This window comes from Antedon bifida, chromosome 11 (assembly GCF_963402885.1).
Source record: "Antedon bifida chromosome 11, ecAntBifi1.1, whole genome shotgun sequence".
NCBI classification, from domain to species: Eukaryota; Metazoa; Echinodermata; class Crinoidea; order Comatulida; family Antedonidae; genus Antedon; species Antedon bifida.
The window spans coordinates 3,414,885-3,434,923 of NC_136236.1; the positions used below are offsets into that span (position 1 = coordinate 3,414,885).

At 32.1% G+C, this 20,039-nt stretch overlaps 2 protein-coding genes across 3 annotated transcripts in view; one reads left to right on the forward strand and one right to left on the reverse strand.

Annotated features, from left to right (window-relative positions):
- Positions 1-7,163: 7,163 nt before the first annotated feature.
- Positions 7,164-20,039, forward strand: part of LOC144856086 (protein phosphatase 1H-like) — a 36,558-nt gene continuing 23,682 nt past the window's right edge. For both annotated transcript variants that reach the window (XM_078714059.1, XM_078714058.1), the window contains exons 1-3: positions 7,164-7,590; positions 9,299-9,431; positions 11,767-12,036. In XM_078714059.1, coding sequence (XP_078570185.1) covers positions 7,292-7,590; positions 9,299-9,431; positions 11,767-12,036 — 702 coding nt within the window. In that variant the 5' untranslated portion in view covers positions 7,164-7,291. The remainder of the gene's footprint in view (positions 7,591-9,298; positions 9,432-11,766; positions 12,037-20,039) is intronic.
- LOC144856089 (uncharacterized) lies at positions 16,272-18,380 on the reverse strand. The gene is made up of 3 exons (XM_078714061.1): positions 18,352-18,380; positions 17,720-17,783; positions 16,272-17,545 (listed from the first exon to the last, which is right to left on the reverse strand). The coding sequence occupies exon 3, from the start codon at positions 17,528-17,530 to the stop codon at positions 17,060-17,062; it is 471 nt and encodes a 156-aa protein (XP_078570187.1). The 5' UTR covers positions 17,531-17,545; positions 17,720-17,783; positions 18,352-18,380; the 3' UTR covers positions 16,272-17,059.

Here is a 20,039-nt window from a genome sequence, read left to right on the forward strand (position 1 = left end):
AGTTGCCTGATATTATCAAAACTCCCGTATCCTTTCAAAACAAAAGCGACAAGAACAAACTTTATCTCAGCATCACTTGCCGCACAGAAGCAGGCACAAAGAAGGCAAATTATAAATGTTAATTAATTTAATGTGCATTTCCTGAGAGGCGTTCCACGCAGGATATCTTGTTAATATTTCTATAAATGGAAATTTAGAAGGACATTTAGAATTATAACTTTTCTTTTAATTACAGAAGCTAACAATCCATAAAAGAGAAATTTTAAAAATGTATGTTTTTTTATAATAATGTTCCTCTTTCGGGCAGAGCCATATATATAAACAGTTACAACATTGTATTAAAGTCACGTGATATGCAGATCAAACTTGTCTCCATTAATGCATGTAAAGTATAGGAGCAACAAAATACTTTCAACTTTTTCTTATATTTAAAAAAATATAATTGCACATTTTACGGTGAAATATCGATGTGCACAGCGTACAGAAGTACTTGCGGGAAAGAATATTGCGCGCGTGTGCGCTAGTACATTATAAAGTTTGATTGATTGATTTTGGAACGAAACATCCCATAACTACGTCCTATTAATAACAATTATGTAATATTTTCAATTCATAATGCATGCTTTGATGACTAAATAAAATAATAAAGTGTCGTGGATATATTTGTTAATATACTGAAAAGGGTATGAACAATATTAAAATAATAAAGGCAAATTATTGCAAATAAAATATTAGTTTTAAAAAACGGATTTAAAATTGTTGTGGAATAATTTCTAAAAGGTAACTGGACAAATTTTAATAGGAAAAATAATTTTATTAAAAAATAATCATATAAAAATACAGTGCAATAAAGTAAAAAAAATGTTTTTTTAAATGTTTTTTTTATTATGAAAATAATGAGTTGTCAATTAAAGATTGTAAGTAAATCTTAATGGATTGGAAGAAGGCGGGATCTTTAATTTGAGAATAAGTAAACTTGAATACAATAGAATTCAGTGTTTAGTATGTGAACCTTCACCCATCCGCTTAATAAAAGATCTTATATCCAAGATCATGAGTGAATTCTTTGAGAATGACTGCATTTCCTGATGGGCGGTATTCAATCAATTTGTACCTTTAAGGCTTACAATTGCATTAGTCTATCAGTTGATGACGAAAGCATGGTCATGTGTTCTTACTAAAACCATGGAATAATAATAAGATAAAACCAAACACAAGAAAATTGAATAGGCTGTATGTAAACACAATGTTCTTTTTCGGAGTCAAAGCATTCTGCGAGTTGGAAAATACGAGTTGCGAGTCGGAAAATGAGAGTGACTGCGAGTCAGAAAATGCAAGTGACTGCGAGTTACAAACAAAATATGCGAGTTACAAAACAGATCTACATGACTTTCAGGACCTCAATAACATGTCCCTTAATTTCCCTCATTTGTTCATAAGAAAGTGGTCCTTAATACGTAGTGTGAAACATGTAGCCGCTGATTCATTTTCGAAGGAAATGTCCCATGGGTGTTGAATAGGGGGTGGTCATAGACATTTTTCCCCTCGTTCTTTTCACAGGAAAGTATCCCCTTAATAGGGGTACTCTTTGAATAAAGATGTCCCTATTAATTTAATACATCAATAATTATAAAGCAATCATCTGAATTATTTGACATATTATACTGCTAACACTATTAACCAAAGAATCAAACTAACTTTTACCTTTTTAATGTCATTCTATTAAAACGAGTAAAGACAAATGTACCGTATATATGCATGTCAGATTTTTAGATTGAATTTCTTTGATATCTACCAAGACCTTGATATTTCAACTTTAAACACATTCCTCATTTTCATGCTGGCAAAAGCATCAAACGATAACATAAGCTTAAACAATGTTAGAATTCAATCACAAACTGGAGTGTGCACTTTGCTCTGTAGAAATCGTTTCACATCTTCTGTCCGCTCTGTGGCTCCTTTAATACCTGGAGTTAAACCACCTGCCCAGGATGGGGTGCCGAGAGCCAATAAAAACCTAAATTGGTAGAATTTACTCACGATTTAAAGTTGTTGTGATAAAATGTCAGCAAACTTTATATAGGAAATCGGTTAACAGTGTAACCTACTTTTTAAAACTTTTATGTCAATTACATCCAGGTACTTGATGTATTGAGCTGCTCAATGTAATTAATTGTATCCTCTCTTCAGAGAGAAAGGGCCATTGTCAGTTTATCCAGGTAAGCAGGCACAATATAGGCTGCTTATTATGGTATTTAGATAGTGGAGCTATGGCAGGATTTGAACCCAACAGGGATTGATAGGCAAGCATATTAACCATCATGCTACAGTTTAACAGAATAATCAGTTACAGTATGTTTTTTGTGTTTATTTATATGAATTTTATAGAGATGGTTTTCGTACCTAGTTTTGATCTGTAGATCTGGAGTGCAATTGCAATACCGAATTAAAGAACATATTTTTCAGGGAAGACCTAAAGGCTAAACAAATTCAAGAACTTGTCCTATTAGTGGAGTGTAGCTCACAAAGTAAGTAATATTTTGAATTAATTGCCAGTTCCCTGTGTTCAAATGGGTGGCTTTTACCACCAGGGCAGACTTACACCCCTTGGGTCAGTACAGTAAAATGTTACATAAACTAATAAAACAACAAGAGATTATGTAATCCAAAGGGAAGACTTGGAAAATGTTTTAAGTACTGTTTACTAGTACATAATTCCCAGGGTAACTATTTATGTTTTCATAAAAAACATTCTTTACATTAATTGACACTTCACATTGTGACCTCTGACATCAAGTAGACATTGGATAACTCGGAGACTAAGCACTAATGATTATTTCCACATGGAACCCAGCTAAACATCTAGTTATCTCTGCTGACCCTAATGATCCCAGCCTCTCTGCCAAGCTTAGTAAAGCCTACTAAGACAGTCTGATGTAAACATCATTTCGTCTCTCTCGTTTAGATCCTTTAGGGTATTCAACTCTATACTACTACATTACTAATGGAGTAAAGAATAATTCTTTACTCCATGCACTACTGTTATAATTCCGGGAACTATGGCTATTATAAGTTACTACTAAATGTAATGGCAATATTGAATAGTTCTTAACATGATTGCTTAAGGGTAACAAAGTATGGTTCGATTCTACTTTTCCACAAAGACAGTCTGATGTAAACATCGCCTTGGTTAGATTCTATAGGGTATTCAACTCTATACTACAACAAATTCATGACTGGGAACTATGGCTTAGGTTGTCTACTAAATGTAGTGGCACAGTTCAATAGTTCATAACATGATTGCTTACGGGTATAGAAAGTATGGGTTCGATTCTACTCTGCCACAAAAACAAAAGTACTTATATCAAAATGATCTCATGAATTATCAAAATATTATCTAATATTCTATAAAAAATGTAGAAATGTTTTGGTTGCCAAATTCGGTAGACTCACTATGTAATGCATCTTACTACAGGGTACCTGTATTTATAAAGCATTATTTTATTTGTATTTCAAAGTTATTAGTCATATCATGTCATTTTATTTGCAAATGTACAATATAGTTTATATCATATTTTAATTAAATAATATTATTTCATTTTATTTGGGCAACGACTGACTTTAATAATTTATATTAATTTATAATTGTATTGAACATTCTAATTCTATACAGTTATGATATGTTGCAGTTGTTTTATTCTTTAGGTTAGAGTTTTAACAAACCATCTGATTATTTGATATGATAAAATTAATAGTACATGTTTTTTAAATAATTGTAAGTGGTGGTAGCACTGGGTATAGATACTGTAGGGTATAGCCAGTGGCATATCGGCTATGAACGCTTTCTGGCTAAACCTAGAAGCTCCGGAGCTTATGGTGGCCTCTGAGCACATGCCCAGAGTAAAAAACAGGCATTAAAAATATGTCGAAAAAGGCTAAAAACATCCAAGGCCTCCAGAGTTGGAGGGGCACTTAGGATTACTAAACCAGGGGCCTCAGGCCTCTGCATTGCATCACTGAGTACAGCCCTACTATCAATGCAATTAGGAAGAGGCCTGGAAAGGAATACTGTGATTTGATACAAGCTGGGAAGGAGCTCTGAAGGCTAAAGTTCAATAAATTTAGCTTGTCGTGACGGAGGAAAAGATGACGGTTAAATTCATTAGAGACTTCCTCTTAGATCTGCTGGAGTTTTGCCAATGTGCTTGATGTTTTTGCGAATGTTTCGCTTTTGTTACCGGTTGTCACTTTAAACATCAAATGAAACTCGGCAGTTGTGTGATTATTTTACTCGATTGCATGCTGTTTAGCTGTGGATAGCAATGTGTGTCACTTTTAAAAGTATCAACCATTTTGTATCACTGCAGATTTTATACAACCTTACTCAGTATTAATAATCCTACTTAAACTGATAAGTTACTCATTTTCTAAAGCTCTGTCTACACTATCAAACTTTATGTGACAAAAAAAATGTGATGTGCCCATATATGATAGTGATATGCCCAAATATGGTAGTGATGACATCATCGTGTAGATATAATGGGTACATAAAGTTTGATGGTGTAGACAGCTTTAGATATTATCATGCAGAAACAAGTTATGTCTAAACGTTTTAAACTTTTGTACAGCAGCGTATTCAGTTGCAAAGTCATGCTTGTTCAATGCAGCCACACAACATGCATCTCAGTGATAAGTGAAACACATATTGGCTAGGCGTTAATGAGAAAATAATTGCACAATCATTCATCGAATAATACCATTTAACCATCTGTTGTTAATTGAACTTGTCCCAAGTTAAGAATTACAAAGAGTTTCATACAACAGTATTACCTGACATACAATTTTGAGGAGTTTCGTTGAAAAAGTGTGACCTGGCCCACATAGGGCTTACAGTATATCTGAGACAATATAACAGATTTTTTTGAGAAGTACAGTATAACATTTATAATAATAATAATAATATTTATTCGGCAAAAGTTCTTAAAAGTACGTTTTACATTTCATCTTGCCAGGAGCAAGTAATAGGCATTGACCCCAAACAAAAAAGTGCTCTTACTCCATTTGTTTTATAATATAATCAAGAACTACTTTAAATAATTGTTCATGCTGTTTTTTGTACAGCATTTGTGTACCTTCTGTCTTTTGACACTTCTGCACATGTGCAGACACCCTGCTGATATACAGACAGTGTGCAACTGATTAGGCACTACTGTTTGTTTGTTTTTGTTTCTTCCACTTGTATAAAGGCAGTACAGGTATATTTGTGGTATATTATGGTATCAATGGGTGTTCTACAATTACACTTATAGAAAAATAATTATGATTGAAGGTCAACGAATAATTGCTAACACTTTTGCCAATTAAATAAGTATGCAATAGCAGTTATGATCTATAAACCAAAATGTATTTATCTGTGTCTTTATTAAAAGTAACTGTACTACATATCCACAAGTTGAATTGAACATTTGTTTAATTGTTAGCTATAAGCTAATAAAGCAACTGATCACGCAATATATCATAACAAAAAATGATTGAATCTCAAAATCTAATAAACTAATTTAAAACTGCACTAAAAAGGCACCGGTCTAACTACCGGTTATAATACAGCCCATACGAATCAAAGAAGAATAATGTTCTTGTCAAGAGGGGCACAGAAGTATTAATGCTTTAAGTCGCAAAATCCATGTAGATCCAGGTGTATAAACAAAACATAAACAGTTATGAAATAACCATTAGAATTGTTGATATACTATACGGTGTACGCCATGCAATTATAATGAAACAAAATAAAATTTAAAAACTATAATCTACAAACTTCCAATCAAATACCAAAGATACAAAAAGAAGATTTTTATGAAACTTTGTAAATATAATTGAGCAAACTTTTTCTTATCTCAGGAAAGTACTTTGTTACATAAGAGATGTTTCAGTTAAAAAAAATCCACTTTGGAAAATCAATCAACAACAAAAAATGTAAGAAGGAGCAACGACTACAGTATATAAAAAAAAACTTACCAAAAGTTTAATTGATCTTAATGATTCAAGAATTGTCTTTATTATTGTACTTTATTTTCCGCACACACTGAGAATAATCCAATAATTGGAGATGGTGATAACACCAGCTACTTTCCTGTTCTATTTACAACAAGCTATTAAAATACCAACGTGAATCGCACCAAAACTAAAGTGCATCTACAGAGGGCTCACTTCATATTTGCAAGGTGAATTTTGAAAAAGGTGACAAACTTTAATTTGTTAAATTCACTCTTTAATAAACAAAGGTGTAATTAATGTACAGAAAAAATACATAGGCAGATGTTTATAGTACAGTACATTTTTTTGCGGTGTACTACCTGCAGTCTGTGAGTGCCATGATTAAATACTATGTCAGTAATTAAAGTAGTATATGTTCAGCTAACAATTGTACATCTTTTTACAAAAAGATCATGGAGGTATAAACTATAACAATTTTTTTTTTCAACTGGCTACTGCGACGTCTACTGTATTCTGCAAAAAAACCCCTAGCTCATCATCATGCTCGTACCTACACGTACCTACCCTAGGAAGTAGGCCTAACTAAACGATGATGCAATGCCAACCTCTACTACTACTACTACTAGGCTAGGTCCTCTAGTCTTACTACCTATCTAGCCTTATGTATGCCCTGGGCCTACTGGTAGTAGGTAGGCCTCCTGCTAATTCCTACCTACTACAGTACTACTAGGGGGCCTACTACTACCTTAGCTGACCTATTACTAGCTAGGCCATAATAAATAATACTAAATACTATAGGCTAAACTATGTACAGTGAGTTGTATTGTAAATGTAAGCCTCTCACTTATTAGCTGCCTTTAGCTGGCCTACAAAATACGCTTTCTGTATTTACGTAGGCCTAGATTTAATAGCGTTTAAGAAGTATGATTAATTAATCTTATCAAAAAACAACTGAAGTATTTTTTTTATTACCTATACCGTTAAAAATGTAGATTTTGTCGTTCAAAAACGAACATGTTGAACGTTGTTGTGTGTTGTTGTTTTCATAGATTGTTTATATCTAGCGCCCTCTATAGAAATTAAAAAAAGTTTATTGGAAAAATCAATTTTCTATAGAGGGCGCTAAATAGAATTAAATGAAAACAACACTGTATACTGTACATCTTTCAGATCATAACAACAACACAGATGAAAAACAGTGAAATTCTTTATAAAGGAGCTCAGTTTTAGAGATACCAGCTTATTGAAGCTGACATTATTAAACATACATGTCATTTGTAGACTTTATGCTGTAACCATGTTAGCCAGATTTCGACAAGCAGTGAACACTGTTTTGGGTAACATGCAGAATTTACCCCAGCAATTGCAGAATCGTCTGAACGGTGGGGCAGCGAAACAGCAACAGACTCCGACAGCTTCAGATGATTCGTCCGTGGATTATGTAGAAATAGAAAAGGTGGATAAATTTCAATATACAAGGCCTGAGTTTCTTCAACTTAGTTTTGAGGAGGTTGAGGTAACAGCTGATCATCATGTGAGGCCTATATTGGTACCAAGAGATGTGTCAAAATTACCATGGAACACAGGATATGCTGAGTAAGTTTTGGCCACCTGTATTTATGCTAATTACCTACTTGTGTGTTTTATTTGTTATGCTTGTTGCTTTTGGCACCCACCTGCCATGCTGTTTTTTTCTTCTTACAATTAATAATAAATTGAATGGATTACTCTGAATTCAAAATTGGGTTGGGGTTGAGATCAAAATACTATATAGTGGGCCACACCCACTAGATTAAAATTTGGGGGTCACTGGGCTTAGTTCACATGTCGAAATACTTTAAAAAGTATTGGTATAATGATTAATCAAATTTATTCTTGTAATTTACTGTTGAATTTCTACTGTGTTTATGTTTAAAAATAACTTAATTTGCAAATTTACAGGTAAATTATGTCATTATTATTTTATAATTCTTATTTAATAATATGTCATTGAAATCAAGATCACCCAATTTTCCAGTTTGCATGATTGCTAGGTTATTTTGGATATTGGATCAATAATATTAACAACAACAAATAAGATGAATTGGAATGAATGCAAACCGTATGATTATTGTGCCAGTATTGACCCAGCTAGGATGATATTTGAAATTGCATAATTCCTATACTGCAATATACATTGCCAAGGTCGCTGAAGATTGACATTAAACCATGTATGAATTCCAATAACTCTGTAATATTTTCTTAAATTAGTCCCTAATATTAATAAATAAATACTATGATTAACATTATTCAAAGTTAATCAGACCAGTGAATTATTTTCAAATATTTAAAAAAAACAATTCCATTCTCCCTAAAAGTCCATTCTCCCTATTTTTATTAGTTTATCAATTTAAAAAAAACATCATTTAATGATGAAACAACAATAATTAAAACTGTTATATTAAAAAAAAAGACGAGCAGCGTTTTTTTAAAGAAATATTTCTTGTTTATTACAATATCAACAATCAATCAATCTGAACTAGTATCATACCAACATTTAACTTTAATAATAAATATTAATATTTAATGCTATTTTTGAAGGAGAGCTGTACAGCAATAACCTCTTAATTAATTTCGTGGGTACTATAAAGACATTGATTCTATTGTAGTTGAAGGCAGCTGATGTTAACTATAGCTAGTTCACACTTCTTACGAAATGGATGTGCAAATGTCATTTTTAAGGTGAATCGTAATAGTTCAAGTATTTCATCACCAACGACCTTTTCAATTATTGTATTGACCTTTAATTTCAGGTGTATTATTGCTAGCAGTTGTCAAAATTAATGGGTGAATTACCACACTATGCCATCTAATATTCACGAAATCAATTATGTCGTGGATCGTACGGTATTAAACACTATCTGTGGCAAAGTTTTATAACCTTTCAATTTGTGGCCAATATCGAACGATATAGAAATATGTGTAATCCAAGCATCTTGTAAAAATGAGCCAAATTTCTGGGCAATAGACAAATTCTTTGATTTTTATGCAGATTTATAGTACTGTAGTAAAGTTGTACAATTAATATTTCCCCTACAGATACAGTTACCATATATTGTCCAATCAAAGTTTACCAAAGCATTGACAATTGAATATAACATTTTAAATGATTCTACAGTTATTTATATCATCATGGCAAATGTGCCTATAAGTTACCTGGATAAACCAGTAAAAGCCTTTACATTCTCTCAAAATGTTCATCGATCCCTCTAATGAAATGGTATGGTCTAAAAACTACATCAATAAATATTTGTGTTTATTTTAGAGTTATAAATGGTGGAAAAACAAGGTGTAATGAAGACCAAGCTATAGCATGTCATTTTAAATTGAAAGCAAAACTAATGGAACAAATTAATACAACAAGTCCCGAAGGAGTTGAGGCAACCTGCACTGAAATTGTAAGTATGATTGCTGCAAACTGATGAAGATTGAGTTTTTCAAAAGTTACTCTAATTGAGACTCAACCTCAGAGTTGTTTAATTCTGATTTGATGGACATCCTTTCATAGTACTTCTACTGTACATACTGTACTGTCCTGAGTCGAGTCTAGGATAATGGAGGAGACTGAACAGGGGATGGGGTCCTTCCCACCCCCCACATACCTAGAGAAGTGGAAGGGTATAGACAGCCAGCAGCAACGCAAGTTATCAACTGTTTTTCTAAACAGTATCTCATAATAACTATTACAACTTGTTAAAAACAAACTAATAGTTTGCAGTATCATAATATAAAATGCCCAATAATGCTATACAGGATGTTAGATATTATATTAATTAATTTCTTAATTGTTAATATCAGTATCATCTGATTTGCTGACTTTCCTATAAGCATGCTTTCAGAAATGTTCAATATTTTAAACTATATCCTCATAGAATTTGTTTACTACTGATACGAGGAGATTACAATGTCTAAAGCTCTGTCTACACTATCAAACTTTATGTGACAAAAAAATGTGATGTTTCCATATATTTGGGCATCACTACCATATTTAGGCATTTTTGTTGTTGAACTAGTTTGATAGTGTAGACAGAGCTTAAGATCCATCAATATTGTTTTATTTATTCCAGTTCATAAATTTTGTTCCTACTGTACAAATTCCAATTTATCAACATACAAATGTCTGTCTATAAGTTTAACATTATTTTTCAAGTGCTTTGTTGTTTATTTTAGGACAATATTAAAATTAATATAACATATTTCTAGGCATATTGGGGTTCAAAACATAACTAAAAGTATCGATCTAATTTAAAAGTTACTCTGCCACAACACACAACTTCAGTGAGTGATTCAGTCGTCATAGTTTACACTTCCTTGCTAATTGAGCGTTGATGAGTCCTGAGGTCATTCAGGTCAACAGACCTTGGTAAAAAATTTGATAACGATTACGAGATATGAATTTATTACTGAAGAATTTGAAAAATTGATTATGTTCCGTCTGCTATTTCTACAGTTACGATTTCAATTCAAGTTTATTTTGAAAGAATTTAAATTTAAAAGTTAGTGTTCAACTAAAAAGATTTTACAGAAAATCCATTTCCCTTTTAAATGAATAACAATTGCCTTCCAACTTGTATACACTACAAACTTTATTATACAATATATTTTAATTTAAAAAAAAGGATAGGCTTTTACAACAACAACACATCCTGAATGTTAAGCCCTCCTAATTCCCCTAGTTCACCAATTATTTAAATGTCTTCACCCCATCAATGAACCATTTCAATTAAGTAATGGACAATAATATTAATTTAACAATGTAAAGTTTACAATATAATTTCAAAATCTTATATTTTAAAGGACAAATTGTACAAAAATAGAAACATCCATCCTGTAGTAAAAACAATTAGAATATTCATTACATCCTGAATCTATACAAATGCATTTAAACATTGGTAAAATAACCTTCCAAATAAATACCATATTTCCGATGTTTGCTTTAAGCTCTGTCTACACTATCAAACTTTATGTGAAAAAAGGGTTATGCCCAAATACAGTATGGACATGATGATGTCATGTCACTACCATATTTAGGAATATCACACTATTATGTGTATAGTTTGATAGTGTAGACAGAGCTTTAACCCATAATTATATACTAACAGCATTCTTATAATTGTCCCCATAATTATCACCCTTTTCATGTACAAGGGTGATTCAAGTGTTCCCCTGGGAGGGGGCAGGATGCTCATCTTCACTCTAAAGTCACTGTACTTTGTGATTCATCTAGAATGACATTGGTGTTGGTTTGGTTTTGATAAAAATCTCTCAATGCTTCAAAAATACCAGAAGTGGATAATAATAAGAGAAAGGAGGGAGTGGGGGTTGTTGAGGAAGTGGTAAAACTGTAATAGCCCAATGAAGCTTTAGTTAGCAATGTGGCACCAGCATTTGTACAAGTGCCAACAGGGCTTTAAGCTCCGTCTACACTATCAAACTATATGATATATTCCCAAATATGGTAGTGATATGACATCATCATGTCCATATATAGGCATACACTAGTTTGACAAAAAAAGTGTGACGTGTCCAAATATGGAAGTGATATACCAAATATGGTAGTTATATTCATCATGTCCATATATGAGCACATCACATTATGATGCAACATTTGAAAGTTTAGACAGAGCTTAATAGAAAAATGTTTCAACAATAATTAATGTGAATTGTGAATAAAGTGAATAAAAAAGCTGGATATTAAATTTATAAATTATATTTGTTTTAATTTCTCTGCAGGAGCCAATCGATATTTCATGTTCATACTTCGGCGTGTTTGACGGTCATGCTGGTTCAGGGGCCGCGCTCACCGCCCGTCACTTGCTTCATTTACATATTCAACAACATTTATGGGATATCCAGGAGCTACTCCAACCGCAGATTCCCGAAGATTTAAACTACCTAAGTCGGAGCGATTCCAAGAGACGCCAGAAATGGCCGTTAAACGAAAGAGACATTCCTATTGATAGCCTCATTATTGGTGCTCTGGAGAGTTCGTTCCACGAAATGGTAAATATCAAATTTAGTTTTAATTATATGTTTTCGTAACTATATCTTTATCTGTATGTTTTCTCAATTAATAGAGAAAGTACAGTGCTGCAGCACATGTTTAAATTCATTTTCACAAAACTTTAGAATGTTTATTCCAGTAAAAATGAGTATACTGTAGGATAGGATAAAACAACAGTATTCAACACTTAAGCTCTGTCTACACTATCAAACTAGTTTGATAAAAAAAAAAGTAGTGATATGTTCAAATATTGTAGTGATATGACATCACATTTTTTTGACATCAAGTTTGATAGTGTAGATTTACATACATTTTGATTCTTTATTAATTATTGAAACATCATATTTTATACATTTAGATTTTATTTTAAATTATTCATAAATTTATTTTGGAGGACGTTGTCTCTCGAATGTGATGTGATAACTTTTCTGTTTTCCATTAAAATCTTCATATAGTCTCAGTGAAACACAGGATATTACAAAGTTGTCTTAAAATGTTATCATTGTTTTAGATTCTACCATGATTTGCTGACGTATAGGTGATTACAAAGATACAAACATTTTTTAATATTTAATTACTTTTTATCACCTCTCATTAAAGCTAGTTATCATTCATCCTCCTTTTACCCCTTTCCTGTTTAAAATCACAACACATACTTGATTCTTTCCTCTCTCTTGGTGGCTTTCGCTTTTCATACAAAAACATTTTTTTTTTCTCAATTAAATTCCTGTATAATATCTTCTACTTTTCCCCACCCCTTCTCCACTTCATTTAATGTCCCTAATATTTTAAAAATCTTTTTTTTTTTAAACATTTGTTTATGGTACATTTATACAGTCTTATTATTTTTTATATTTTCATAATTTTTTTTTCTATGGACCAGAGATTCCGAAATAAAAAGATTGAATAATGAATAATTAATTTAATATTTATAACTACAATTGACTAATATTTATAATGGTTTAATTTACTTTTATTACATTAAACTGAGTATGTCCTTTCTTTGTTTTTGCTTTCTATAAAATCAATTTCCCAACACACTTTCAGTGGATTGACATTACATCCAATTTTGGCTATAGAATTTATGTTTTTCAAATTGTGATAGTGAAAGAGATTGAAGCATCTGATTGGATAATAAATACGAGTGGGTAGTTATAGGAGTGGAAGTTGATAAAGTCTACGATACGCTTGACTAGATACGTACGCTGATATGACAACATTTTAATCCTACTGGGAAATGCGTTGAAAATAACCTCAAGTACCTATGAAAGAAAATTTTAATTGTAAGCAATTTATACACTGTTACGTCAAAGAAAAGCTTCTTAAAGCCATTGGGAATAGAACTTCAATAAAAATGTTAATTAGTCCATCGGCCGATACTTTGCTGGCTCTGCCAACCAACCATTCAAGGGCACGCTAGTATTTATTGTCATGTAAACAAAAAACAAAGATAATACAGTTTATATGATAAAAACAAAAACAAGAGTTATTTCCCCTAGACCAAACTGCAGTACAGTAGTATTATATTTAGAGTGCACAACATACCAGTTTAGTAGGTAATGTTTAGTCTTTGGCTAGATATGATTGGACCGGGTATTGATCCCAGACCAAGCGAGTGCACCTTGCCATGTGAGCTACTTCTCTATTCATGTACAAGGTTCATGCAAATACAATGTCATTCAATAATGCTCTGTCTACACTATCAAACTAGTTTGACAAAAAAAAGTATGCTGTGCCCAAATATGGTAGTGTTATGCTTAAATATAGTAGTGATATGACATCATGTCCATGGGCACATCACATTTTTTTGTCGCATAAAAAGTTTGATAGTGTAGACAGAGCTTTACACATTTAAAAAAAAATGTATTTGAGAATTGTGCTTTCAAAATAAATTAATATAGAACCCTATTAGGGAATCAAAAACCGAACCCCAAAAGTGTCTTTTAGAGAAGATTTCCCTGAATATACAGAAGATAAATAATGCAATTTTGGTAGATTTTCACACTTCTTTGTAGCAACACTCTTCATAGGACTATACTGCCATAGCAACCATTTACCCAAATTGAATAACTGATACCCTAAGGCTGATTAATTCTGGTCGTGCGAGATTGTTGCGGAAACGGGCTAATCTAATCAATCAAAACGTACTGTCAAGTATAGCCTAGACTTACTAGAGTGATATATGCACGAACCCACTTCACTTATTGAATGTACATTTATGATATAATAATATTTATTTAACGTTCAGAAAAATTATTCAGTTGTCATGAAGGATTTATAGATACGGCAACTTTAGGCTGAGTGATAGATACACCAACCTACTTGTATTATGATATAATATTTATTTAGCGTTCAGAAAAATTATATAGTTGCCAGAAAGGATATAGAGACAGCAAGTTTAGACTAGGCTGAGTCAGATACACGCACAAACTCGCTTATGTTTTTATGATATAATACTGTAATATTTATGTAGTATTCAAACAAATATAGATTGATTGTACAGTACTACTAATATCTGGCATAAAGCCTTCAGTATAAAGTGCAATAGAGCACATCTGCACATGCTCATAAAGTGCGGTAAATGCTTATTGCAACTACCCCAATTTTTGCAGATTGGCTTTATTCAAGTGAAATATCTAATGGCAAGTTTAAAATTAATATCTAGGTTCCTGTTTTTCTCTGCCCTGTTCCAATTCAACAAAAATCGCAATAAAGTGAAATATTGTTGCTCAAATTCTATACTAAATATTTCACCTAAGCTACTACGTTGGATGGCTCCCTCTTGAGGGCGTGGTTATGGATGCGTGCATTATCCGATTAAGGTGCTATTTTTTATATATACGGAATTGTATCCCTCTCTTCAGAGATAGAGGCTATATTTTCGGTTTACCCAGGTAAGCAGCACTCATAGACTACCAACACCACTGTTGGTTTGTGTAATATTTCATATATTTCACCATAGCCTAGGGTGAATGGTTCCTAGAGTACCCATTGATTACCACATGAAATTTGAAATATAAAAAAAAGTAATTCTTTAATGAAGGCAAACCTATCAACTTCAATGAAAGATGCTTTGTTTCGGATTTCAAAATCTTTTGTACAAAATTCTGTTTTTAACTCAATAAATTTAATAAAATTTTGATTTAATTTGTTAAATTGACAGAAATGAAACAAATAACTCATACAACGGCAGATAGAAAATTTGTTAAAGTCATTTTGGTAATTAAGTTTCTTGTTAATTACCATCCCACAAATTGAAACAGCAAGATCATTTTTTCCTGTCTATTTTTGATAGATAGATTTTAAGGTTATTCACTTTTTAGATTTTAAAGTTTTATAAAGTTTGAATAATGCCAGAAGCTTCGTGAACGTGAAAGTTGTTTTTGTTAATCCATAACGTAATTAAGAAAGGAAAGGTTTGATTGGTTGATGGTGTGTCCCAGAAGGCCAAGTTTTAGCGACCAGTAAGATTAGCTCTAGGGAAGATGGCATGTTATTTCACTATTCATTTTAAAAGTTTGCTTCACTTTATGCTAATAAAATAGTACATTTTTATATATCTCCCTAACTGCAGACAAAGGCAGTGTGCATTATATTCTTAGGAGGATCGTAAACAATAGTGGAAAAAGCATAATGATAATTTGAAAGAACATAATCATGATCAAAGAAAGAATTACTTCTTTCGGATAAGGACTATAAACCATAGGTCCAGTGTACATCTGGCTCATGTGCACTTTAAAGAACCTAGTACATCTTTCGAGACGAGTAGGGGGTTACCCCGGTGTACTAGTTCATTTATACACACACACACTTGGACAGACGTATTGGCGCCGTAGTTTGCTGCCGATGACACAATGGGACCCTTAGTGGAGCAGTAGCCTTCAAATATGAAGTTTGCTCCTTAACATAGAAGAAGAAGAAGATTACCATCTGGTAACATATCCTATTTAGCCAGAATTCAACTACTGTACAATTATTACTGTAATTAATACCTATTTCAATGGAAATAATGTTATTTTAATGCATAGTTTAATAGGTGTTTTACAGATATCATCACTTAATTATAAAATAAATATCTTAACAGTTATTTGCAAGGACATCAATCTGATGTGTAAATATTTTTTATTACAGTGTGCATTGCTACTTTAAACAAAATTAATTAATTTGCCTACGAAAAGTAGAACTACATGTATCTTCAAACACAGCACCTCTCATTCCTCAGGATCTACGCCATTCTATTGCTATAGTTCTTAAAATGAAATTTTCCAAACACTACCTTGTTTTTCATTGTTTATTTTAACCTACATTAAGTTATTTTCAATATTACAGTATTTGTTATTGTCCTAGAAGACCATGAGGAAGCCTAATAAAAATTTGAATTGATAAACATTATTACTGAAACAGTCCAATATAATAATAATATTCTCCCTTCAGCCATTATGAATGTACTTTTTAAACCAAAATTTTCTAGTTATTAAATTTTTAATTTAATAAAAAGTTATGTAAATTAAGTACATAGAGAGAAGGCTTAAACTGGTTTTAAAATGCTCAGCCTGTTTAAAATTAAACCATTGAATACCATTACCATTGATGAATACAATCCTAGTTCAGCCTTATATGAATGTTTATTTAACCCCACATTAACCTATTTTGAAATCAAATGAATAGTATTATTGTTATGCAGTTGAAAATGTGCACACCCTAAACTAATTATAGAACTGCTACTGTGTATATGAGACTAGTTTTAGCCAGTTCAACCTATTTTAAACTAAACTGAAAGACTATTGGTTCTATCCTGTATATGTTTCACCAATTTGGTTTTTTTTTTTCCAAACCCTAAATAGTTCAGCAAACTATTAAATACAACTTCAACTATTTTTACAAACAAAATGTAAAAAACTGGTTTTACTAGCCGGTTTATCCTCTTGTAAACTAAACCATGTAGAGCAATAAAGAAGATAACGTAAAACCTCGAAAAGAAGCCCATATCGAAAAGAAGCCTTCTCTTTGGTTTGATAAACATCAAAATGTAATGTAAATAATAACAACAATCATAATAATAGGATAAAAAATGTGACCATTTATCTTGTGCACAGAATTCTTCTGAATGAATCTGAATGTAAGTCCTTCACCATCAGTGCCTTGGTTGTTGTCCTCGTTGTTGTCCTGTTTGTTGTCGTTGGTCTGGTCAATTACTGTGAGATATCCACCAATTGCTGACATGTCATTACTGCCTGTGCACCTGGCTGTGTACAATCCCATATCATCCAGGGTTATGTTTTTGATAATCAGAGCGAAATATCCAAACTCTTTAATAGCATCTTTTTCTATGCGACTACTGACTACCACCTCTTTATCATCCCTGAAGAATGTTATCCCATCTGGACAATGCATTTTAACTTCAAATGTTACATCGCTGTCCACTTCACATGTCTTGTTAGTTGCTACTGATGTAGCAAAGAAAAGCATCAAGCATACAAGTACTTTCTCCATTTTATCTATAACAATCTGTAATAACGACAAATAAATATTGACACTTTACAAGTTTAGAAATTGAAGCAACACTTTTTTTTGGGCATTTTTTTACACCATCAAAATTGCATAATATGACAATCATTAAAAGATTAGTTTGCCTATTTTTAATCAATGTGTACAAATAATTGAAAGAAACTTTATACTTACTTTGTACTGTACTGATGCAAAAATGAATCTCAAAGAAAATGGGAGAGTTAGTGAATTCACTGTCCTACAATACAATAAAGTATGAGATGCTAAACAGTTATGTACAGTTACTTTTATAGTCCTTATATTTAATGAATACTTAGGGCCCGTTTATACAACATGCTAAATCTACACGGTTCTACATTGGCGTGTTGTATAAACAGAAATGGATTCCGTGTAATTACTAAACCACCTTGAAAGGCTACTTAAAAAGGCTACTTGAGGACCAGCCAAATTTGGCCAGTTGGTGAGTTTAAGTAGCCTCAGTGGACAAGTTGCCTTTTATTATAGCAGCAAACGTTGGGCTGTGACTGACCTTCCTGTTCATAACACGGCAGTTAACATTCATGTATGAACGGCTCAGTTTAGAGGATTGACCTTCGTCTGTGAAAACGCGCATACATAGTAGGCATGTAAAGTAAGAAGGGCGTGTCATAGGACTAGGGCTAGCATGAACTTTTTTGTACTTTACACAAAAGGTACACAAAACTATATAAACTAGTAACTGTAGGCCTTATACATTATACAAGCATTACAAACAAATCTTTTTAACGTAATATTTACACAGACTATCTAAATACAAATTTACTTACCTATGCTACTGTAGTGTTTTCGCTGAGCCGACAAAGAAAAGAATGACCTTAGCTTTATAAAACCCAAAACCCGGAAATAACTCGGGCAACGAACATCTATTGTTATTATTAATATTATACAATGAATATTTATGAATTGAAATTGAATGGAAAGAATACCAATATTTTGAGTCATCTCCCGCTCTCCCTCGCTAATATGCAATTTATCTCGATATTTTGGATAAATCACAAACAAAATTTCCCAATATGTATACATTTATAATTTATACTACTTTAGATATTGATAAGAGAATAGAGACATACTAAGTATCGGTCTGCATGATGTTTATAATCCATTCCTACGTTATAAAATAATGAGTTGCCAACGCATTTTTCGCCTCCGGCGCGCATAGTATATGTCGATATTTTTAGGATTTTCATAGTGCCCTCTATGGTTTGATGTAGTATTATAGCGCCCTCTATATTTTCGTAAAACCTGCCGATATTTTATTTATAGTTCTGAGAGGTCTGAGAATATTTCATTAGTACTATTTAACAGGGCGGAGTCATGAATGCACATACTACAAATTGGTTTTTAAATTCCCAGCATTACATGGCACAAAATCCAATGTCTTTCAAAAAGCTGAATGTGCAATGTTATACAACAAATAATGAATGTTTATCAGTGCAATGGTACAAATAATTTCATGAAATGAAAGATGAAGGGTTTAATTCCACGAGGAGAACCATTTGATATAACTTTTCTATATCACTCACAGTAAAACTAATACTTAAAGACATGTGATGTACATAGTGGATATACAGGTATAGTTAAATTAAAATTATATATGATAAAATAAAACACAACAATCAAAATGCAATGTTTAATTAACATAGTAACAGTAAAATTGTTTCTTACTATTCTCTGTTACAAGTTGTTCTGATTTTCCAATTTAACAACATTTACAAATTACACACAAAATACTCTTTTTAAAACAAAATAAAATATTCACATTTCTGTTTTACACAGCTAGGTTTAATCACACCTCTGGGATTTATAACCAGGGCGCTAAAGGAAAGGCACAAAAACAATTTGTGTTAACATTCGGTATTTGTTTTTAGGCGGATACATGCACAGGTCTCGTCGTCGTAATAAGGCTAAGTAGGCAAGAAGGACACTCATCGAGAGGAGTATCTACGTCAGCATCATTATCCTCTCATTGACTTTCATCTCATCTGTGATTCAGTCGTATAAACACGCTTATACGCTAGTTAACTTTTTTCTCTGTCCTACTTTACCTCGGAGAAATGAAAGGTTATGTGGATTTTGAAGGGGAAAAAACCTCTTGTTTTCTAATTAGATTAACGAATACGATTGATAATTACATTCATGTTTATTTTGTCTGAGAAGATGAAATCAAGCGACGAATTTCAACAAAGAAACCTGCATGGTTCTGTTTATAAATTACCAATTAAACTTTGAATTCATAATCTTTCTCAACAGTTTTGTTTTCTTTTAAAATCAAGATGATTTCTGTGAATGGCAGGTATAAAAGATAGGATAATATTTGATATAATGTTATACAAAATATTATATAAAAATATTATCAATATTCAAAAATGCTTTATTTAATATAACATTATTTAATCAACAATATCATTCTAATAATATAGTCAGTAATTTTCTTTTGTAATCATACACAAGTATT